The 25,888-nt window shown below is 32.4% G+C and overlaps 1 protein-coding gene across 1 annotated transcript in view; it reads left to right on the top strand.

Moving 5' to 3' along the window:
- LOC114325882 (low-density lipoprotein receptor-related protein 4) overlaps positions 1 to 25,888 on the top strand; it is a 205,281-nt gene that overhangs the window by 46,215 nt on the left and 133,178 nt on the right. Inside the window, exon 3 of the mRNA XM_028274017.2 lies at positions 22,228 to 22,548. Coding sequence (XP_028129818.1) covers positions 22,228 to 22,548 — 321 coding nt within the window. The remainder of the gene's footprint in view (positions 1 to 22,227; positions 22,549 to 25,888) is intronic.

Here is a 25,888-nt window from a genome sequence, read left to right on the forward strand (position 1 = left end):
TAAAAACCTAATTTTCTAGGCTTATTACCTTGTGTACACAAGTAACTTACCAGAGCTACAATAGTTTGGGAACCAAATATTAATATTCAAATATGTCATATGTATACAAGTATGTCATATAAAAAAAGTACGCTAAATCTGAAAAAGTAATTAATAATGTATCACATAAATGTCTGAAATATAAAAACCATAGTTACTTTTATCACCACACTAATTGTTCCCAAACGACTCCTAAAGAGGTTGCTGCTGCATCCTCAGAAATGAGCATCAGGATGATGCAAAATCATGCCTCCTGTAGACCCAGGAGCGAAGACGAAAATTGAGCTGGAATGCTCCCCAAAGCTTGCTCCCAATGACATACTCCCAGGTTGACTTGGCGGTGGCTGCAATAAGGTCAAGGTGGCTTCCCTAGGTGGTCAAGGTGGGTACGACTTCACATGAGGGTTAGCTTTCTTCCAAATGGCGGTTAATTTTTTTATTCCTCTTCCACTGATGGTACTCCCATCCTTACTCCAGGAAACCCGTACTCCAGGAAACAAGTGGTGATAACTTTTCACTATACGACTATACTTTAACTTAGTCAAAATAAAAATTAATTTTGAAGAAATTAACCGCCATTTACGGTACTAACTAGCAACACCAACCTGTCAACCTCGCAGCCACCGGCCAAGTGTCTCTCATTCCTCCCACAGTCAGCGAGGAAAACGTCAAACTCTCACGGAACACGAATTAAATGACAAGGAACGGTTCAACAACTATGTTCCGTACAGTGTGACGTCACATGAGAAGTCCTTTACGAGAAAATTAAGAAATTGATTAAGCGATCAAGAGAAAATAATTTTTTTTTTTTAAATAATTACAGCGCTAAAAATGATATTATAACGGGTGGACCGTTACAATATCACTAAAAGAAGGTAGAGCTCCAGGACCAGATGGAGTACAATCTGAATTTCTTAAACTTCTTGATGATGAATCTTTACGAATACTATCTAAAATCTTCAATAATATCTATGACACAGGCAATATTCCAGAAGATTGGCTAGTTTCAGAATTTATTACCTTACCAAAGAAACAGGGAGCAAAAAAGTGCGGAGAATATAGGCTAATAAATCTAATGAGCCATACAGTAAAACTTTTTCTTAAAATTATACATCGTAGAATATACAAACTATGCGTAGGTACAAGAGATGCACTGTTTAGTCTACAGGTTTTATTTCAAAGATGAAGAGATACGACTTGCAATATTTACACCTGCTTTGTGGCCTACCAAAAAGCATTTGATACAGTTCAACACCGAAAAATGATGGATGTTCTAACAAAAGCCCAAGTGGATGATAAAGACCGACGTATAATACAATATTTATACTGGAATCAATCAGCCACAATAAGAACGAATCTTGGAGGTGAACCAACGGAAGCGATCTAGCTTCTACGAGGCGTTAGACAAGGTTGTATACTTTCACCTATATTATTTAACCTATATTCAGAGGAAATATTTAGTAAAGCCTTGGAAAATTGCGAACATGGAATACTTCTAAATGGAGAACGCCTAAACAACATCCGCTATGCAGACGACACCGTTATTTTTGCAGACAGTTTGAACAGTTTACAGCAACTAATAAACAAAGTAAATGAAGTAAGTGAAAGATTTGGACTTCGAGTAAATATATCAAAAACTAAATTTATGATCATCAGAAAAAATAAAATTAGAGACGCCCAACTACTTATCAATAATACAACAGTGGACCGAGTAGAACAGTATAACTATCTTGGAACAAATGTAAATGAACAATGGGATCACTCACAAGAAATAAAATGTAGAATAGAGAAGGCTAGGAGTGCATTCAATAACATGGCCAAACTCTTTAAAAGCCACAACCTTAATCTAGAGATAAAAATAAGGCTCCTACGATGTTATATCTTCTCACTATTGTATTACGGAGTTGAATCCTGGACACTCACTGAAGCAATGGAGAAAAAACTTGAAGCTTTCGAGATGTGGCTATACAGGCGAATCCTAAGGATATCATGGACGGACAAGATAACCAACGAGACCGTATTACGAAGAGTGGGCAAAGAAAGAGCGGTGATGTATACCATTAAAATGACAAAGTTAGAATATCTCGGACACATAATGAGAAACGGCACTAAATACAGATTACTGAAAGTAATCTTTCAAGGTAAAGTATTTGGAAAGCGAGGAATTGGGAGAAGAAGAATATCATGGTTAAAGAACCTGAGGAAATGGTTCTCCACAACAACAACTAATCTATTTAATGCATCAGTTAATAAAATAAGTATAGCCAGAATGATCGCCAATATTCGAAACGAATAGGCACTAAAAGAAGAAGAAGAATCGAAACCAAGGGTTTCTAAGGCTTGGAGTGCTGTTATACAAGGTGTCTGGTAAAGAATGGGCCATAGCTTAACCTTAGATTCCTGAGGTTAATATAGGTCGATTTAAGCTAACATACCTTAGTACAAAAGTTGATAATAACCGACATATTTTTGTTCTCATGATCATTTTTCAGTGCGTCATTAATTATGACGTCATATACTATATTGGCTGTGTCGAGACTTATTTCATGTAATTATTGACGAATCTGACAGATGCCACAATCGTACTTAGCCATAGGTGAAAAGCTTGTGGAATTAGTAATTTAGTAGATTTGATTTTTACACAATATGTTAACATGTAGGTATTTTTTATAAAGGGGAATAGAATTAAAAAGTAAACAATATTGTTAATTAAATTTATAAATATGGAAACATTAAAAAATGACACAAAACTATCCATAAACTGTGTTTTTATCTTCTTCTCTAGGTGCTGTCTCCACTTCAAAAGATGGCAATCATCAGAGAGATCTTTATTTCTGAAACAGCGGCTCTAAATAATTCATTGTTATTACATCCAAACCAGTTCCTAAGGTTCTTCAGCCATGAGTTACGTCTCCTTACTATGGATCTTTTTCTTGCATAATGACCTGGAGTATTAGATATACATCTCTCATCACATGTCCCATATATCTCAGTTTTCTTCTTATTTGGTAGTTCTCGTTCCTTATGCGTAAGTCTCATTACCTCCACGTTGGCTATTCTATCTACTCATGAGATATTTAGCACTCTTCGGTACATCTCGAATGTCTCTAGTCTCCTCACGTCAATGACTAACTTTTAACGAACTAAATTCTAAACCAAAACACAAAATAATGCACAAAGACGTTGTGAAACACAAGTGAAGTCGAATTCGAAATTTCAAAATGACAGGTACACAAAATACTGACCTGAATAATAACCGTCACTTGACTCTTTGACACTTCTAAAAAATGGCCAAAATGAACGAAGTTTTCGTCAAATGTTCGTAATACGTGTATTTGATTGGCTAGAAAAAACGCGCATTCTAAATATCAACGAATCAAACGTAGGTTAGGAATAGACATCTTATGTATATAACCATTGTAATGCTGCATTATTTTTGTGTTTAATCACGGAGCTACCGCTTTTTCCGTCTCATCTAACTTAATGCATTAGAGAGAAATCGAAAAACTGTGACGCACTGAAAAATGATCATGAGAACAAGAATATTATAGGGTGTCAAGGTGAAACTTTCATTTCATTTATTCTTGAATATTTCCTAACAGGCACGGGATAACACGAAATTTGATAAGCGGGAGTTTTTTGGGACAATAAATCTATATTTACCACAAAAAATGATGTATTGCCCAGAGGGCGCTACATACACCTTTCATCGCTGGTTAAATAGGTTAAATTTTTTTTATTACCCACTCTACATACTTCTTGAATCAAAACTTTTATTCTCTTAATATTTTTACTTAAAAAAGGTATACTCTATTTATCTCGTTAAACTAAACTGATTTTGAGATAAACGCATTTTAAGTCTGCGAGGCAACATAATTTTTTGCATATTATCAGTAGTAATTACACAAGAGCTCTAAAATTCTATATTAATTTTAGAGATCGAGTGCAATTTGTTGTGATTATTTCATGAATAAAACTGTTCAAAACCAAAATTTTATTGTAATTTATTTATGTAGATAAGTACAAATTAGTACAATTAAACACACATTTGTTATAAATATTAATTTGACGGTTGAAAGTCATCACTTTTATAATTTTTAAAACATTAATTGTCATTAATGTCACTGATTGTATTTTTTCGTAGCAACGAAGGGCATCTGACGTAATATACTTGACGACGGGAAATTATCAAAAATTATCAGTTTAATTTAGATTTATGTAGCTTTCTATTGGTCAGAATCTCCTATAAATGAAATAATCATTGTAGTTACACCCGAAAAATATCTTCCATAAAAATTTACAAAAATGTGTAGCAAATTTCTTCAAATGGAATTTACCATGCTATGACTTAAATATAAGAACTGGCACAATTATTATGGTTTCAAGTTTATTTTTCGGGTCTACACCCTACAATGATATTATGATAACTACAATGATATTATGCACAAAAATAATATGTTGTATCGCAGATTTAGAATGTGTTTATCTCGAAAACAGTTGAGTTTAGCGAGATAAATGTAGTATACCTATAAATGCAGAATAAAAATTTTGATTCAAAAAGTATGTAGAGTGGGGGATAAAAAAACTGAACGTATTAACTGAGCACTGAAAGACGTATGTGACGCCCTCTGGGCAATACATCATTTTTGGTAGCGAATTTAGATTTCTCATCCCAAAAAAACCACGATTACCAAATTTCGTATTGTTATCCCATGCCTGTCAGGAAATATTCAAGAATAAATAAAATAAAAGTTTAAATTTGTCACCCTGTATTTCGGTTATTATCAACTTTTGTACGAAGGTAAGGTAGCTTAACCTTCGGAGTACGAAGACTGGGTCAAGCGTGACCCGAAATTCAGTTATTTCTTAATATTTTATGAAATAATTTTTTTACAAATCCGATTGATCGTAAGTTTTCCTTATTTGTTTTAATCTATTTTTTCGTATATAATTCGTGAACATGTAAATTACAGTTTTTCCTCTACGTAACATCTATGATGTCGGGTCAGTCCTGACCCGGTCTTCGGATTTCGAAGAATATTTTCAATAATGTTTGTAAGTACACGTAAATCGCAGCCGTCTCTGTTTACGGGAATACGTACAGTGGAACCCCGATAAGTCGGCCTCCGATAACCCGGAAGTCCGGCTAACCCGAACCGATTTTCATCAGACAAAACAAACATTTTTTCACTTGGACCAAGTTTTTTACTAAGAAATAAAGAATACTGCACGTAATTTAGATGTATTGTGCATTTTTATATAATTCATGTTTTTGAAATTATGTATAATGGAGTTTATCTGTAAGTATACCGTGTTTTATTCATTTTTACCATATTCTCCGGCTAACTCGGATTTTCGATAACTCGGATCGGCCGCAGTCTCGATTAATCCGACTTATCGAGGTTCCACTGTATTCAAATATATGGCCGGAGCAAATTTACCTATGGCCGTTTACTGTAAAAGGTATTAAAATCTGGCCGCCGGAGCGAACTAGTATATGCCCTATGGGTAACCATCTTAAAAAATTTAAATACAATAATTTAGGATTTTGTTTGTTTTTTGTTAAATTAAAGATACTGTTTAATAATACTGACTATTTAAAACATCCTTATAAATAAAATGAGAATGGGTCACGCTTGACCCATCATCGTAATCTAAGTAAGTCTAATAATCTCCGTACTCCGAAGGTTAAGTCGACCTATTTTAACCTCAGAAATCTAAGGTTAAGCTATGGCCCATTCTTTACCAAACACCCTGTATACATAATATGGGTGAAGGGAGAAGGGGGGTGTGTGCTAGCCCTAGCCCATTTTAAAGGTTAATCAATTCTCTAATCAATGATATAAACATTACATAATATGTACATTATATAATATGTAATGTTTATATCATTGATTAGAGAATTTATTAACCTTTAAAATGGACTAGGGCTAGCACACACCCCTATTCTCATTAAAAAAAAAACCATCGATTACATCATAACGCCCAGATGGATAACGTCACTGGTATGATGTATGTATATGTTGTCAAAAATCATTATTTAAAAATAAAAATTAACCTGTTTCGTGATTTGTCTCTAAAGTCGCTAATTTTCGAGAAATTGAATTTAATTCCATAATAATTTTGCCCCTCTATAGATTTATGTGGCAATCTTGAAGAATATTTATATTTCCTCTAATTATTCTTATCCGTGTTTTAACTTCCGTCTTAAGAATAGTGTCCTGTAAAATATAAAATTGTGTCGATGAGAGTTGAGATGCAGCTCGTTCCAGATTTACATTTAGATCGTCGAAGGTTTAGCGCCGTAAACATGGCAACCGTGGCGGCTTGATACGTGGGATGCGTACTCGTATTGATTTTCTGCTCCCGAAACTCCCGACTCTATGTACTTACTTTGCACGTTTCTTGAATGAACCCATTCATAGATTTAATAAAATTAGCTCAACTAATTTGTTTACGAACCGAAAATAAAAATAGAAAAATAATTTATTTGTTTTCTTAAAAACATAAGTTCGAAATGGTTCTGAAACTTTCTCAATGAGAATGGCAGTTTTTCATCCAAAACATCATTAAAACGTTTTTTGGGTTGTTAACAATTTTCCTTGTTAAGCATAAATGAGCGGAACTATAACAAATACTACTTCTTCTAAATATGCCTATCTTCTAGAGATATTGACGATCACCGATCACATGACCCATCTTATTCTATTCTTCAAAGTAAGCCAATTTTCTGTTCTTTACGGTGTTAAAATAATTTCTTTGCCTTTTCTTTGCCTCTGGAGGATAGTTGTGTTAGTTGTGTGATGTATATATGAGATCCTTAACATAATACGTCGGTAGCACCACATTTCAAATGCCTCTAATCGTTTTATGGCATCTTCTGTAAGACTCCAGCTTTCTGCTCCATAGAGGAGGACACTAAAACGTAACATCTGAGAATTCTTATCATCATCATCAGCCTCTCTCAATCCACTGCTGGACATAAGTCTCCCCTGTTTGTCTCCAAAGTGTTCTATTTTGTGCTTTCTGCATCCAGTTTTTTGTTGTCTTTCGTAAGTCGTCTTGCCATCGTATTGGTGGTCTTCCTCTGCTACCTTTATCGGCTCTTGGTCTCCATTCAACTAGTTTGCGAGTCCATCTTCCGTCCTTCATTCTGGCAACGTGTCCAGCCCATTTCCATTTTAAGTTACAGCTTCTTTCAATGACGTCTATGACTTTGGTCTTAGCTCGTAGATCTTCGTTTCTAATCCTGTCTCGCATATATATATATATATATATATATATATATATATATATATATATATATATATATATATTTGTCTACCAGTTCTATTTGTTCATTTTGTATTTCAATGTGTTTACTTGGTATTAAGTTCGTCATATATTTTGTTGAAACAAAGGTATGAGGCTGGAAGGGAAAGTACGCATATACAAATCATGTGGAAGACCGATCATGACGTACGCGATAGAAACAAGATGTGACACAGCAGAAACCAAGAGGATACTGAGAACATCAGAAATGAGAACGCTGAGGTCAATAACTGGGAAAACACTGAGAGACAGAATACCGAACGACAGAATAAGAGATCTCTGTAACATACAAGATATAGTAAGGTGGGAAGACAGAGACGACGAGAGTGGAATCAGCATGTGACGAGAATGGACAGAGAGAGAATAGCCCGTATAGCCAGGGATTCGAAGCCAACAGGCAAAAGACCAATAGGAAGGCCCTTTAAAAGGTGGCGAGATAGCTGGCAGTCAACATTACAGCTACGAATACAAGCTCAAAATCGGTAAGAAACAGGCCAAGAGGCCTATTATAAGAAGAAAAAGAAGATATATTTTGTTTTTGTTATATTCATTTTTAAGCCTATTTTATGACATGCTGTACTAAGTTCTTCCGACATTTTCTTTATTTGTCCCAAATCGTCTGCAATCAGGACTATATCGTCTGCGTAGCTTAGTTGGTGTAGCATCTCTCCGTCCACATTTATTCCGTTATCACCCCATTCGAGGGTTTTGATAGCTTTTTCTAGAGCCGATATAAAAAGTTTAGGTGACAACGTAACTCCTTGACGGATACCTCTTTGGATTTTTATTTGGTTGCTGTTAGCGTGTAGTTGTATCGAGCTTGTAGCAGTTTTATATATATTGAAATATTAGCCTCGAATATCGGCTATCAATGCGGCTCTCGTTTAGTGTTTCTATAACACTGTCGAGTTCTACTGAGTCGAATGCTTTGTGGAAATCTACGAATACTAAAACTAAGGGCTTGTTATATTCTATATATAGAGAATATATTGAGAATTCTTATGCGTATATTGATACTTAAAGATAAGTTGCAGAAAATCTTCCTAAGGTCCGGTTTTTCAGTGCTGGGTTAACATATTTATTTTTCGGTCACCGAAATATTCAGTTTTTCAGTACTAGGTTAGAGTTTAAACTCGTTTAAGTTAACCAAGATTTTAACCCATCCTCGTTAGATGGTTTAACTCAGAATTTTGCGGTTACGCTTGCGCATGGGTGCAGTGAATGCATCAGATATTTATTTTGAGTACCTGCCTGGCAGAAGAGATTAGTTGGGTTATGTTATTTTGTTTTTATCGCGGGAAGTATTCTACCTCCTTATTATTATAAGGAAATTATTATATATTATTATCGAAATTATAAATTATTATCGTTATTATATAGGAAGGAATTATAAGGACATAATATTTAAATATATTATAACTGTAACGGGTACCTATGTTTACACAACTGTAACAGGATTTAATGCATGATTCCTAGTAGTATGTATTTTAAAAAGATAAATTGTTTTTTATTTATTTTTCTGTCAGATTGATCATTATTTCTCGAATTGCACATGCGCAAGTACAGTTATGCTGCCAATAGAAGAAAAAAAGTGGTTAGCTAACCGAGATTTTCTTAACTTGGTTTAAAGCACTGAAAAACACTATGAGGGTTAAAATATTGGTTAAAATTTAAACTAGGTTAGCTAACCAAAATTTTAACCGGCCACTGAAAAACTGGGCCTACGACTGTTAAAAGAGCTTCTGGCTTTTTGAATACGAGTTTTTATTTCGTAGCTATGATCCCATGTATCCTTAACATTGCAGCCCAAATAGCATATTTTCTCCACTCTTTCTAACGGTGTATCGTTTATTGCATTTTGGGCGTTTATTTTGGTGTTCTTACTAATGATCATTATTTTTGTCTTCTTGCAATTTAGTGTTAGACCGTATCTGTTACATGTTTCTACAACATTATCCATCATCCTTTGGAGCCCCTGGCCATGTGAAGTTGGGGGTTGCTGGACGAAGACACTACCCCGAACAAACAAACTTAAACTTTTTACAGAAACTTTATTCTTATATAATTAAATGTACAATTACATTACGTTGACCTTGAGATAGGTCGGGGATAACCCATTTCTCGGGAACTATATCCCCTGACTACGCGCTAGAGAATGCAACGACAACGACGATGTCTCAGTTACTCGACTTTCCTATTTATATCTGTCATAATTAAAAACAGTACCAATATGTATGACCATATATGGTGAGGTACTATACGTATATGAATAATGACGTGTGGTTTCCTTGCAGTCTTTCAAATGAGTTCAATACTTTGAACTTGGCTACTATCGTAATAAATTATACAACTTGCAATTATAATATTATAACCTTATTTTTTATAACAAATAAATTAGGAAAATTCCGTGAGGGTTGTCGTGTACCATCACATCTCTCTGGGCGGGGAGAAGATGAAAGGGAATTTCAGCAAAAATTTCCTTTCATCTCTATTTTATATTATTTATATTGACTGACGTCTCTCCTTTATAATAAAATTAAACAAACATATGAAAAGAAAATGAGAAAAGAAAAAAATGAGATATATTATCAGTGAACGGCAGTTCTCGCCAGTGGCGCACACCAACACCCCCCTACACGCGACACTATACAGGGTGTCCAGAAACTCTACCGACAAACGAAGATAGGAGATTACTCATATAATTTTAAGATATTTTAACCCAACTGATCTAGTCCGAAAATGCTTTCTAAGGGAGCTAGAGCTCTTTGAAGATGGCGTCTTGTAATTAGATTTTCTTAAATACCTCCAGAACGCTTCTATTTAGAAATACAAAAAATTTTACACATATTTATCTTCCAGAGATAAATCAATTTCATCCATTGTTAATTTCTACTAACGGGCATAGGAGTCCGTTTTGGAAGGGCAACGGTTATATTATCGCATAACTTTTTTGTCTTTAACTTTTAACCTTTTTTAATACTGGGTTATTATATTGTGAGATATTCCAGTACTAAAAGGTACTCTTGATTTAAATCGGTAGGACACACCGTTTTCTAGAAAAATCGATTTAAAAATTTTCCTTTTTTTGAATTTGAAAAAAAAAATTGAAAAAATTTTTCAAAAGAAAAGGTGTATTTTACCAACTTATAGCTTTAGCTTAAGAGTAACTTTTATTACTAGAATACCTCAATTTAATAATCTAAACTCAAAAATTCTTAAAAATTAAAGACAAAAAAATTATGCGATAAAATAACCCTTGACCTACCCAAAACGGACGCATACGACCGGTACTAGAAATTCGCAAATAATGAAATCGATTCGTCTCTGGAATATAAATAAACGTACCAGTTTTCGTTTTTCTATATGTTTTTTTTTATTTTTTTTTTTGGAAATTCAAAAAACGAAAAATTTTCAAATCGATTTTTCTAGAAAATCGTGTGTTCTACCGAATTAAAGCAAGAGTATCTTTTAGTACTAGTATACCTCATAATTTAATAATCCAGTGTCAAGAACGCTTAAAAGTTAAAGGCATAAAAGTTATGCGATGAAATAACCGTTGCTCAACCCAAAACGGACGCCTATAACCAGTACTGGAAATTCACAATAAATGTAATCGATTTATCTCTAGAAGATAAATATGCGTACCAATTTTCATTTTTCTAAATAAACGCGTTCTGGAGTTATTTAAGAAAAACTAATTACAAGACGCCATCTTCAAAGAGCTCTAGCTCCCTTAGGAAGCATTTTCGGAATAGTAGAATTGGGTTAAAATGTCTTAAACTTATCTGAGGAATCTCCTGTCTTCGTTTGTCGGTAGAGTTTCTGGACACCCTGTATACAGGGTGAGGCAAATAAAGGGCCTATTAGAAATATCTCGAGAACTAAAGACAACAGAATCATGAAAATTGGAATAAAGGGGTTTTGAAGGATGGTCTATTAAATGAAAATATTTTCATCTCTTTGCAACTTCCGGTTATACCGGAAGTTGCTTATAACTTCGTTTTTTTAAATGGGACACCCTGTATATTTTTACATTTTTGGATTCTCTTCGATGTTTTCTTTATTAAAATATGAGGTTTTGTAATATTATACAGGGTATTTTAAAAGATAATTACGTTTTTTTATTAATTTCGTAGCAAAATTAACACCCTGTAGAATTGTAGTAGTTTGACATCTAAAACTCTACTTACGTTCAAATGATTTTTAATATACTCTACTATTGTTAAGAACCATTAGTATAGCTAAATTTTTAATTTTAGTATACAGGGTTGGTCGAAACTCAGAATGAGTATTTTCTGAGTTTTCTTAAATGGAACACCCTGTATTTTAGTACAGTAATCCCTCGTTATCCGCGGACTCATCAACCGCGGTTTCACTTATCCGCGGTTGCGATATCTGTTGAATCTTTAATGAGAATATTTTATTATTTTTATATATTTTTTATAATTTGACCAGTCGCGTTAAATTACTCATGATACGCCACTGGCGCTTATTCTTAGTAGTAATACTACGGCAATTAGTTTATAGTTCGGAAGGTTTAAAATACCGGCGAATGTAGATGTTGATCTCAGCGTCTTTATTTTTGTTGATATGATCATACTATTTCACAGATATGCAATTTTATCATATTTCTTTCTATGTACATACTAATACGTATCCAAATTGGGATTATATGTCATATTCTTCTTTGGATCGTGGATCCCTCGCCAACCACGGTTTCACCAACCGCACCTTTCTCTTCGGAACGTAACCCCCGTGGTTGAAGAGGGATTACTGTATTGTAATGAAATAATATTTTAGGGTACTTTTTTATTTCTTAAGCATTTCCTATACCCAACTGCTTTAATTTGTGCTTGATTGTTAATCGCACCAACAATTTTAACTACGTAGGTATTTTGATAGCTAAACCATTATTGGTAATTTTAAGGACCAGTCTGGATTAATATGTATTTATTTTTGAAAAATTATTTGGGATTTAGTATTTTCACGGCCAACCTAATAAAATTTTACGTATTTTTTGTTGCAATTAATGTTTAGTTTGAATCACCAATAACTCACAAATTAAAGCAGTTAGGTATAGGGAATGCTTAAGAAATAAAAAAGTACTATAAAATATCATTTCAATACAATATAAAAATACAGGGTGTTCCGTTTAAGAAAACTCAGAAAATACTCATTCCGAGTTTCGACCAACCCTGTATACTAAAATTAAAAATTTAGCTATACTAATGATTCTTAACAATAGTAGAATATATTAAAAATCATTTGAACGTAAGTAGAGTTTTAGATGTCAAACTACTACAATTCTACAGGGTGTGAATGTTGCTACGAAATTAATAAAAAAAAACGTAATTATCTTTTAAAATACCCTGTATAATATTACAAAACCTCATATTTTAAGAAAGAAGACATCGAAGAGAATCCAAAAATGTAAAAATATACAGGGTGTCCCATTTAAAAAAACCAAGTTATAAGCAACTTCCGGTATAACCGGAAGTTACAAAGAGATGAAAATATTTTCATTTAATAGATCATCTTTCAAAACCCCCTTATTCCAATTTTCATGATTCTCTTGCCTTTACTTCTCGAGATATTTCTAATAGGCCAGTTATCTGCCTCACCCTATATACACGAAATTTTCGATTTTCTAAATCTGACTGATTTGAAAGATGGACCAAGTCTCATCTTAAAGTTCAGGAAAAGATTCACCTATTCATATGTCAACCATCCATTTTGGTCCAAGGTTGTGGATTTTACGGCCCTTTCTATTTAGGGTCTGTTTTTCGTTCTCGTCCCCAAAACTCCCAAAAACTTCAAAAATTTAAGTCCGACTTTACGGTTTCTAATAGTAATGATCATTACCTTTCCAACGCATGTCTAATTTTGAAAATCGGTTATACCATTCAAAAGTTACCGAGCTCAGAAGTATGACTCAATTTTTATTTAAAAAAGGGAAAATGTTTGTGGATATGTATGTATGTGTGTTTAAAAGTTAAACCGATTTGAATTTTTTTTGTGTTTGAAGAGGGGGTCTGGGCCGATTCAGGACCGGTGTAGTTTGTGACTTTTGACCACCCATAAGCCAGCTAGAGGACTTGGTAAGTACAAAACGGCATATTTTTTGGGGGTATATTTATCTTCGGACCAAGAAGAGACAGGAGAACCGCAAATACACCAAATCAATAGTGTTGAGGTAAGCTTCCAAATGGTGTCTAAGCCGTCAAGATCAGACATACACACGGCTCAGTATAGCCGAAAAACTGAAAAAGTATACTTTGAAAATTTTGGTTTTTCGACAATTACTCAAAATTTCAACCTACGAATTGCGCCAATAACTGAGAGTTTGTGGAAGGACTCTAGACGAATCTAACGGTGTATACGTCATATCCGGGCAAATTCGAATTTTTAAGTTATAGGCTTCATAAGTATGATCAAATCTATTTCCTACGGGAACAACGGTTTCTCAAGCTCAATAATTCCTGTAATAGCTTCAGTTATCATACTTGACCTCAGATCCGTCAGATACTACTGGTAAATACGTTTCAAACTCATGTTTACTGATCAAAATCGGTTAAGGCTTTCAGAAGTTATTAAGCTACAAAAGTATAATCCAATTAACGATTATCCCCGAAATGGTTTATGTAGTTGTAGTGATTACGACGCTAAATTTGATCTGGCAACGGGCAATCCGACTTCATTTACCGGTCATCTCAATATTTTTTTTTAAATCTATTTCGAATAGAAAAAAATCTAGTGTACATTCGATGGACACTAGATCATTTGGGAGATAATGCAACAAAGGTGACTATTTATAAAGATTAACGAGTAATAGAGGAACATTGCATTCAACTTCATACATTTAATTTATAAATAACGTTGAAAAACTCCTGATACAAGAATAAAAAACCGCTAAACGCCTTAAAAATGAGTGGCGCTTACAATATTCCAGCTACAAAAGATCTGATATGAATATTACGTGGCGCGAAAATGTATTTTCATTTTGATGTAAAACAAAATTCTAGTTTTATTTTAAAAGATTTTTCCATAATATTTGCTAAATTTGAAGTAAACGCGCCACAAAAGTGTTTCAAAATTCAAACTGTATCAAAGTTACTCTTTTGTGGCGCGTTTACTTCAAATTTAGCAAATATTATGGAAAAATCTTTTAAAATAAAACTAGAATTTTGTTTTACATCAAAATGAAAATACATTTTCGCGCCACGTAATATTCATATCAGATCTTTTGTAGCTGGAATATTGTAAGCGCCACTCATTTTAAGGCGTTTAGCGGTTTTTTATTCTTGTAAATATTTACACTGAATCTTAAGTACTAGTAAAAATCTTATGGTGGACTATTATTACACTTTTACACTATATCACTTTTCAATACTTATTCTTTTTAAATATTATACACAGCTTAACGTTATTCCTATGTATGACTACTTGTTTACCCTTTTTCCCAATAATTACGTTAGGTATTTCATCTTTAATTACGGTATATGGACCCGAAAACAATGAGTATCTGCCAGCAATACTGTATCGTCTGCATATTTAATATTGTTTATAAGTTGGCCATTTACAGAGATACCATCTTCTGATTCGTCCAATCACTCCCTAAATATGTTGTCAGAGTATACGTTAAATACTGTTTGTGACAGTATACAGGGTGATCAACTTCTGTGACAAAGTCCAATATATCTGTTATTATACAATATATGAAAAAACGTTATTAATAAAAGTTATAGACACCTTTAATGTACACATTTTAAAATTAGTGAGAAATATACAGGGTCCTCCATAACACGGTGCCAAACCAAAGTTATGTTTTTTTTAATGAAACACCCTGTATTTTATTCAAAATCTGGTTTCTCTACATTTTTCTGATTCTAGAAATATAACACTTGTCTAGGATTATACTGAGTGTTTCAAAGTTACGAGCACTTTTATTAAAAAAGCATACTGATTTTATCGCCCTGTATGTTTCTAACGGTGTAATATAAACTTATTTTTTTGATGCTTTTGACTGTCAATATTAAAGTAGTTTTGCAACAATGTACAATTTTTTTATAACTACACAAATTGTATACAGGGTAAGTCAAAATTTAAATACAAGATTTTCTTCATAATTTTAAATGGAACACCCTGTATTTTATATTATTATCGAAAAGTTCTATCACTATACTTACATATCTTTTAAATATTCCCTATACCTAAAGTTATTAGTTTTTGAGATATTTTAGTTTTATTGTTGATAGCAACATGTATTACTTAGTTATTAATAACAATACTTTAATTTATCAAAATTTATTAAAAAAACTAAATTAAATAAAAAAAATGTTCATCGTACCTCTTATGTTATAAAAGGTGTTCAAAATTACCTCCCATAACGTCTACACAAGCCTGGAGACGAGTTTAAAAAGACCTACAGATGTTTGTAAGCATTTGTTGTGTGACACTTTGAAAGGCGTTTTGAAACCTTACTCTCATATCATCAACTATTGTTGGAGGTGCCCTATAGACTACGTCTTTAATATAACCCCAAAAAAAGAAGTCACCTTCGTTTAATTCTGGTGATCTGGGTGGCCAGTGAACTGGCCCATCTCTTCCTATCCATCTTTCAGGAAATAGTTCATCGTTGAGAAGTGCGTTGTGGTGAGCAGGGGCTCATATGTTGGCGGATGTTTAATAGTACATTTTCAAGTAGAATAGGTGAATGATTCACTAGAAAATTTAAATAAACCTCACCATTTACCGATTCCTCATAGAGAGAAGGACCTATAACGTAATTGCCTCTGATTCCACCCCAAACATTTAAGGACCATCTTGTTTGACTATGTGTCTGAGCACAGTACGGATTGGTTGTGGAATAATAATGAAAATTGTGTCTGTTTACACTACCATTTTTGTGGAATGTTGCCTCGTCTCCAAAAAAAAGGACAAACTCAAAAAAATCTCTCAGTATAACTATTTGTTTTTGTGACCATTGACAAAATTGTACTCTTTTGTATATGATATGGGTGCATGTTGTTTTTCTTGACTATCTTCTGGATAGATCCATAACTTATATCTTGCTCTCTTGTAATATTTTGAATACTTCTATGAGGATTTTCTGTAACAGGCAGTAAAACATTTAATTAATTTTCATTCGTAATAATGAATTTTGTTTTTTCCTTTGCTTCATAAACAGAGCCAGTACGATTAAACCTGTCAAATAAGTTGTCAAATGCTATCTTATTTGGTTGCTGACGCTATGGACACCATTCCTTATAAATTCTTGTGGCAACTAATGAGTTTTTGAAACACTCTCCTAAAAACCATATCATGTCTGTCATTTCTTCACGACTAAAATTCATTGTTGGGTAACAATTATAACAATATGGCAAACAATTATAATCAATAACAAAAGTAAAAACGTACAGATATTTAAAATCTTACATCTGACAGTTCTTGTGTCAATTATTTCAAAGCCACCTTAAACAAAAACTTGCAGCAATTTATAGTTTCCATTTCTTCGCGGAAAACTAATATCATTTTGTTAGTAAATATAAAAATGTCGTTATTGTATATAATTTACCATAAAATTGGAGAAAAAATGAAATGCAGTCTAATTTTAATTATCATTAACAAACTCATTGGAGGTTTCTCATATTATGGGTAATTAATTTACTGTAATAAACGTATCTATGAGTTATCGAAAATAAAACTAAAATATCTCGAAAACTAATAACTTTAGGTATAGGGAATATTTAAAAGATATGCAAGTATAATGAAAGAACTTTTCGATGGTAATATAAAATACAGGGTGTTCCATTTAAAAATATGAAGAAAATCTTTTATTTGCATTTTGACTTACCCTGTATACAATTTGTGTAGTGATAAAAAAATTGCACGTTGTTGCAAAACTACTTTAATATTGACAGTCAACAGCAGTAAAAAAATAAGTTTATATTATACTGTTAGAGTCATACAGGGCGATCAAATCAGTATGATTTTTTGATAAAAGTGCTCATAACTTTGAAACACTCAGTATAACCCTAGACAAGTGTTATATCTTTTTAATCAGAAAAATGTAGAGAAACCAGATTTTGAATAAAATACAGGGTGTTCCATTTAAAAAAACAAAACTTTAGTTTAACACCGTGTTATGGAGGACCCTGTATATTTCTCACTAATTTTAAAATGTGTACATTAAAGGTATCTATAACTTTTATTAACAACTTTTTTTCATATATTTTATAATAACAGATATATTGGACTTTGTCACAGAAGTTGATCACCCTGTATGCAAACCTATCTAACTTCTTTTTTGACTGTGAAGATCTCGGACAGTTAATTTTAAAATCGCACTGTTGCCCCTTGTTGGAGATATAAGTTTGAGATGTCTTATATCCTTAAAATCCAGTCCTGATGTTTTTAGGATATCGATTAATTTCCCAGGTGGGACTTTATCAAATGCCTTCTCGAAATCAATAAAACATGCATACACATCGCGTTCACATCCCAGGCTCTGTATTAGAACTTGCACACTAAAAAGTGCTTCCCTCGTTTCGAGTCCTGCTCTGAATCCAAATTGAACTTCACTCAGGTGTTCTTCTAATTTGGAGTATGTGCGCAAGTGAATGATAACAAAGAGTAGGTACTTTAAGTACATGGCTCATCAAACTGATCAATCTATGTTCTTCACATTTTCTAACGTTGGCTTTTTTTAAGAAGTGGAATGAATATTGATAGTAGCCAGTCTTTTGGTAAGTAACAAGTCTCGTAGATGTTGAATAGCTTCGTAACAGCTGTGATTTGGTATGCCTCTAGTAGCTTTAAACTTTCACCACGCACCTCGTCAGGTCCTGGTGAGTTTCCATCTTTAATCCTCTTAATTGCCATAGGTACTTCTTCGTTTGTTATTTCTGGGCCGTAGGGACTGTTTATTTCAATCGGACTTTGTGCTGCATCTTCAAATAATTCTTGCATATATTCTTACAAATACTGACAAATACTACACAAAATTTCAAAAGTTATGCATCACCTAAAATTATGCTCATTTTCCTAGTTGATTTTTTCGTGAACATATTAAGAGATTCCGTTAATTTTTTTTATTATTTAGATTTCTACATAAAAAAGTAAGCAATGTTTATCTTCATTTTTTCCGATTAGAGATATATCGGAAAAATTCAAATAAAGCTTGTATACTTTTTGATTTATTTTCGATTATTTAAAATTTTATCAGTTGTACTTTCTGTTATTTTTCTGGTTTAATATTGTATTTTATAATTCTTGAGAAACGGAAAACACACTTTAATATGTTTTTTTTCTATTCTAATTGGGAAATGAGCCACAATTTAAAATTAAAATGATTTTATTATTGACGTTTCGACTTCCACCTCGGACATTGTTATCAAAATTCAACATATTAATAAATAAAAAAAAATGTTACTGTTTATATACAGGGTGTTTCATTAACAATTGTCCATATCGTAACTGGAGAAACCTTATCACAAAATACGAAGATTTAACCCAAAACACTTAAATAAAATATTCCTTCTTACCGAGATACGGAGTGTTTTATTACAAATGATCTAAATGGATTTTAGCCCATAGTTAAAGCACTTTTAATATTTTTTGCTCAAACTTGACACACAGTTTACACATGTTAGGGTACTTTAACTAGTATTGAAAGATATATACTAAAAAGATATATATGCTGTAGGGATATATACTTTCTTTTCGCCCCTTTCCCCCTTACAATCTACGCCACTGTCGTAATAATCATTTCAGCATGTTTTTTTTATTATTCATTATTTTTACGTAAATATCATCCGTTGTCTCAATGCGATAGAGTAAGTAGTTTTCAAGTTATTTGAGTTTTAATGTAATGGATTCAATAAGATTATGTATTTTAAACACATAATCTTAATGAATGTAGTTTAAAGTACATACATAGTCTTATGGAATCCATTATCTTTAAACGCAAATAACTTGAAAACTACTTACTCTATCTCAATAAGATAAAAGGATGATATTTATGTAAAAAGTAACAAGGAATCAAAAAAACATGCTGAAATGATTATTATGACAGTTGCATAGATTGTGAGGGGGAAAAGGGGCGAAAATGAAGTATATATCCCTACAGCACGCCTCTGGTAACAGCGAGAAACTATCTTTTAAGACTAGTTAAAGTACCCTAACATGTGTAAACTGTGTGTCAAGTTTGAACAAAAAATATTAAAAGGTGCTTGAACAATGGGCTAAAATAATTTTAGAATATTTGTAATAAAACACTCTGTACCCCAGTAAGGAGGAATATTTTATTTGTGTTTTGTGTTAAATCTTCCTATTTTGTGCTAAGGTTTCTCCAGTTACGATATGGACTATTATTAATCAAACACCCTGTATATTATACATTTTAGTAGAAAACTTTAAAATGATATTGCCAATATTTATTAGTTGCGTTCCTGGGACAACTTTATTGAAATATAGTTCATTCGATTACATGAAATCAACTTTAACTTAAGAATATCCGTCACGAAAAAATCATAACATGTAATCTGTCTTTAAAAAGACAGCCACATTCTACTTTAAAATGTATAATATATGTCTGAATTGCCGATATAAATGATTTAGATTAAATTAAATTATTAGAAGAATTTTTTTACTAAGGAACAATATATTTGTTTAATTTATTAATATTTTTTATTTTGATAACGACGTCGGAGGTGGAAGTCGAAACGTCAATAATAAAATCATTTTTCAATTTAAATTGTGGCTTATTTCCCAATTTGAATAGAGAATTACATAAATGTCACAAAGGAATACAACAATAATAATTTTAAGATGTTTTTTTTAAATGAAGAACAATTTTAAGATGTTTTATTTTTTTGCATAAAACGGCGTCTCAAATAAAAACAAAGAAAAATATTTAAGTTTTTGAACAAACTCAGTATTTTTTGAGTTATTTGCGAGTGAAAACGTTTATAACAACTCAAAAAGTAAGTATTTTATCGAAAAACAAAAATATTCTTAGCAAAAATATAGCATATAAAAAACGAAAAAAATGTAGTACCTACTTATTCGTAAAGTCTATAGAACCAGTAAAAGCAAAGTTGTAATTCATGAAAAATACGTTCTTATTCGCCAAATTCCAAATCGAATATTTCAATGTGAAATAACCAAAAAATGAAGCACCTCACACATACACTGTTTTTTTTTAAATGCTACAGTTTTGCTAAGGATATTTTTTTCGATAAACTACTTCCTTTTAGAGTTATTTGGGAAAACCGCCTGAAATCTGGTTAATTCGCAAATATCTCGAAAAGTATTGACTTAGTTAAAAAACTCTATAGAGACTATAGAACAAAAGTTGTTTAGGATTAGTCATATTATCAATTTTCCAACTTATTTGAAATGAATGTTTTTTCACCCCCGGGAAGGGGTGACTTTCACCCCTCAAGTAAAAGCAACCAACGACACAAGTTCAACTTTGAAGTGGATGGTTAGTAGAACCTAAACGTAAATTTTCATGCATTTCGGAGTTGACCCTGATTATTTCATTCATAGGAAATTCTGACCAATAAAAAGCTACAGAAATAAAAATGAAACTGATAATTTTTGATAATATCCCGTCGTCAAGTATATTACGTTAGATGCCCTTCGTTGCTACGAAAAAATACATTCAGTGACATTAATGACAATTAATGTTTTAAAAATTATAAAAGTGATGCCTTTCAACCGTCAAATATTTATAACAACTGTTTGTTTAATTGTACTAATTTGTACTTACATAAATAAATTGCAATAAAATTTTGTTTTTGAACAGTTTTATTCATAAAATAATTGCAGCAAATTGCACTCAATCTCTAAAATTATTATCGAATTTTTGCCCTCGTTACACTTTGCTATAATTTCACTCCCCTTCGGGTCGTGAAATTAAAACTGTCAAAGTGTCACTCGGGAAAAATTCGATAATTTCAGAGCTCTTGTGCAATTACTAGTGATTATTTCATTCATAGGAGATTCTGACCAATAGAAAGCTGCAGACATAAAAATTAAAGTGATTATTTCATTCATAGGAGATTCTGACCAATAGAAAGCTACAGAAATCTGAATTAAATCGATAACTTTTGATAATCTCCCGTCGTTAAGTATATTACGTCAGATGCCTTTCGTTGCTACGAAAAAATACATTCAGTGACATTAATGACAATTAATGTTTTAAAAATTATAAAAGTGATGACTTTCAATCGTCAAATATTTATAAAAATTGTGTATTTAATGGTACTAATTTGTACTTACATACATAAATTGCAATAAAATTTTGGTTTTGAACAGTTTTATTCATGAAGTAATCGCAACAAATTGCACTCGAACTCTGAAATTAATATAGAATTTTTGCTCTCGTGACACTTTGACATAATTTCACTCGCCTTCGGCTTGTGAAATTAAAACTGTCAAAGTGTCACTTGGGAAAAATTCAATAATTTCAGAGCTCTTGTGAAATTACTACTGATAATTTTTGATAATAATCCCGTCGTCAAGTATATTACTTCAGATGCCCTTCGTTGCTACGCAAAAATACATTCAGTGACATTAATGACAATTACTGTTTTAAAAGTTATAAAACTGATGACTTTCAACCGTCAAATATTTATAACAACTGTATATTTAACTGTAGTAATTTGTACTTACATAAATAAATTACAATAAAATTTTGGTTTTGAACAGTTTTATTCATGAAATAATAGCAGCAAATTGCACTCGATCTCTAAACTTATTATCGAATTGTCTCCCTCGTGCCACTTTGACATAATTTCACTCCTCTTCGGGTCGTTTTTATTTTTTTTTATGTTTAGATTTGCAAATACTATATAATTTCTATTATTTCAGCCCAATGCAACATAAATGCCAACAACGGCAACAACAACAACAGTAACAACAGTAACAACAATAGCAACACCAATGGGTCCCTGAACAACCCACAACCCACCTACTCAGCCCATCGAGGTGCAGCTCGACAGATGTATGGGTCGGGGTCTTTGAGGCCGCCTGGCACGAAATCTGTCATCTACGCCACCGGTCAGCGTCAGCATGGGGTCAGAACTACCCTGACCCCGCAAGTTTACAGTCCACCCCAGTTCGTACCTTACGTACCCATCCCGGTATTTCCTATACCCATGAGAGCCGACGAATATGAGCCTATGATTAGAGGTAAGTAAAATTAAAAACGGTGGGCCTGATAGCTCAAAGAGTCTTGTATAGCATGTCTATATTTGACCCCTGGTATAGGTTGAAGCACATAAATCAGCCAAATAAAGCAAACAATAAAAGCACATGTGGTGAGACCGCTCCCGTCTGAAAAACATTTCTCATTCGGTTTCTCTGCGGATTCATATTCAAAAATGTCCCCTTTAAACAAATCTGAAGGTGCCGGACGGAATTTTTGGGCAGAAATTGATTAAACAATTTTTTAAACAAATACAAAAGATCACCTTTTATTGTTCCAAAAAATATACTTTTAGGTTTTTTGGGTCATTCTAAACAAGAAAGGTATCTTGTGATTTTTCTCAAAAATTGACAGTTTTCGAGTTATAGGGGATTTAAAATCTAAAAAATGCGAAAATACGCATTTTCGAGGCTTAAAAACTCATATTTAAATTAGTATTAGGTGCCAATAACTTGGATTAAAGTTTAAACATTCCTTTTCAAGATTCCGAAGAGTGATCGGGTCTAACTTCAATTTAGACCGTAGTTTTTTAATTGTTAATTATGCATGTCCATCCGATTTTTTCGCCGGTGCGGCGCGCTCTATTTCAAAAATCTCCTATTTTTCTGCGAAAAATATTTTTTCTAGATTCTTTGGGACATTATAAATAAAATAAGTTTCTTACCATTTGTCTCCAAAGTTACTAGTTTTAAAGTTATAAGCGATTGAAAATGCGAAAATGTGTTTTTTGTCATTTTCTGTTTTTAAATCGCTCATAGCTTTAAAACTATTAACTTTTGAGAAAAATGTCAAGAAATTTATTTTATTTAAAATGTCCCAAAGAATCTAGAAAAAATATTTTTCGGAGGAAAATAGGAGATTTTTGAAAATAGTGCGCGCGCACCGGCAAAAAAAAACGTATGGACACGCATAATTAACAATTAAAAACTACGGTCTAAATTGAAGTTAGACTCAATCACTCTTCGGAATCTTGACAAGGAATGTTTAAACTTTAATCCAAGTTATTGGCACCCTTAAAAAGTTTTTAGATTTTAAATCTCCTATAACTCGAAAACTGTAAATTTTTAAGAAAAATCACAAGATACCTTTCTTGTTTAGAATGGCCCAAAAAACCTAAAAATATATTTTTGGATCAATAAAAGGTAATCTTATGTATTTGTTTAAAAAAAATATTTAAACAATTTCTGCCCAAAAATTCCGTCCGGCACCCATCAGATTTGTTTAAAGGGGACATTTTTGAATATGAATCCGCAGAGAAACCGAATTAGAAATGTTTTTCAGACGGGAGCGGTCTCACCACATGGACTAAAACTTAAAAAGTACCTCGGGTACATTTTTTTATTACTCCATTTTATTTAACAATCTGTGCCGTTAGGAAAAATCAGTTAAAGTTATGACTTTCTTAAGTTATGACTAAAGCTCGGATTTATAGGCAACAAAAATTGAAGAAAAAGGCGCCTATATAGGCAAAGATTTTTATTAAAAAAGGCAGGAATATTACCATTTAGGCAAAATATAGGCAATAAAGGAATATAACTTATTATTTATAACCACTTAACATTTTATCATTAATAGAAGCAACTAAATGTTTTTCAATATTTTCGGTCTTAAAACTATGTCTTCGATCACTTAAAATTAATTTGTACATTGAAAACGAACGTTCGACATCGACAGATGTAATTGGAGCATATTTCAAAGCGGATAATAAATCTGGCATAATTTGTAATTCCTCGGAAAATGTCCCATTGAAAACTTTAGCAATATTAGATAAAAACGAAAAACCTTCATTCTTGTCGAAAACATATTTCATTTTTTTTAAAATTAATTGACCGTTACTTCCAGGTGCCGATTTAATTTTCGTCTTTAAATTATCTATTAATTTTACTGACTCACATAAATTTATCTCTTGTTTTTCTAATAAGGTAATTGTGGTAACTATTAATTTATAATTGTCATTGATATAAGCGAGTTCCTGCTTCAATTTGGGATTTTTTAATATTTTTTTTTGCTTCTCGAATGGCTTCGGAAATATCATCATCAAATTCTGACATAACTAATTCTATTTCATTGCAGTGTTCAAAGTAAAAAAAAAACTGCTTCGAGTCAGGTTCCTCACCTTGTCCCAAAGGGACACCGGGAAGTCTTTCTTTATATATTTGCACCCTCAACGGAGCCTTTACAAAAACTTGTGTCATAAAATTTATAAAATTATTTACCAACGGAAACAGATTTCTTATTTCCTTAGCAATTTTATTTACCCCGTGGGCTACACAAGTGCAATGAATTAAATTAGGATAAAAAATCTTTAAATTAACAGCAGCTTTTAACATATATGCCGCAGCATCTGAAAGCATTAAAACTATTTTATTCACTGGTATAGGGTTGGGTAAAAAGAGGTTTGTTAAACTATCTTGTATAAATCGACTTATTGTTAAATTGTTTGTTTTTTCCAATTCTTTAACGACAACTAAATAAGATTTCCTTGCAAAGTTTTCGTTCAAAATTCCAATCATTAAATTAGCTATATACCTGCCGCCTACATCTGTCGTTTCATCCACGATAATATACAAAAAATTGTCGTCTAACTCCCGCTTAATTTTTGAAATACATTCCACATAACATTTTTCCACAGTATGTTTTCTCAATGTACTCTCGTCCGGTAAGGATTTATTAAGATATTTTTCGAAAAAGCATTTAAAACTAGGGTTATTAACTTTATATATAGAGGAATGTTGGATGCAATCATCATTTGGCATAAATCAAATTTAAATGGGTCTTCCTCCTTTTTTTTTGAACTGCTTAAACTATCCCGCAGAGATATTTGGGCTAACTTAGAGGAATTTAATTTTTCCAAATTACGTTTATGAAGTGGGGTTCCACAATGCTGGTCAATAAAGTACTTTTTTCTACTTGACATCTGAGAATTAAAAAAAAATAATTAGATTAATTATTTATATGGGAGATAAAAATGCCATAAAAATGCCACAAGAAAATAGCTTCAGAACAATATTAAAAATAATTAGAATTCTAAAACCGCTTTAGAATTTAGTTATGTTGTGGGACGAGAAAAAAAGAGAAAAAATAAAACTTACCGATTTGCCGCATGGTTTACAAAATGCTCCATCTCCTTCTAGAGAAAGTTCCGAATAAGGTGCGATCCATAGCCTTAATTTAGATGTCATCTTTTCACACAAATGTCTAAAACGTTTTAAAACGTGTTCTTTGCTTTTCGGTATACGCAACAAAACTAAACTAGAATATAGCAATTTGTGACTAAACTCTGATACAGTAACCGACTGTACAACTGATAATAAACTAATAAAG

The sequence above is a fragment of the Diabrotica virgifera genome, chromosome 1 (genome assembly GCF_917563875.1).
Source record: "Diabrotica virgifera virgifera chromosome 1, PGI_DIABVI_V3a".
NCBI lineage: Eukaryota > Metazoa > Arthropoda > Insecta > Coleoptera > Chrysomelidae > Diabrotica > Diabrotica virgifera.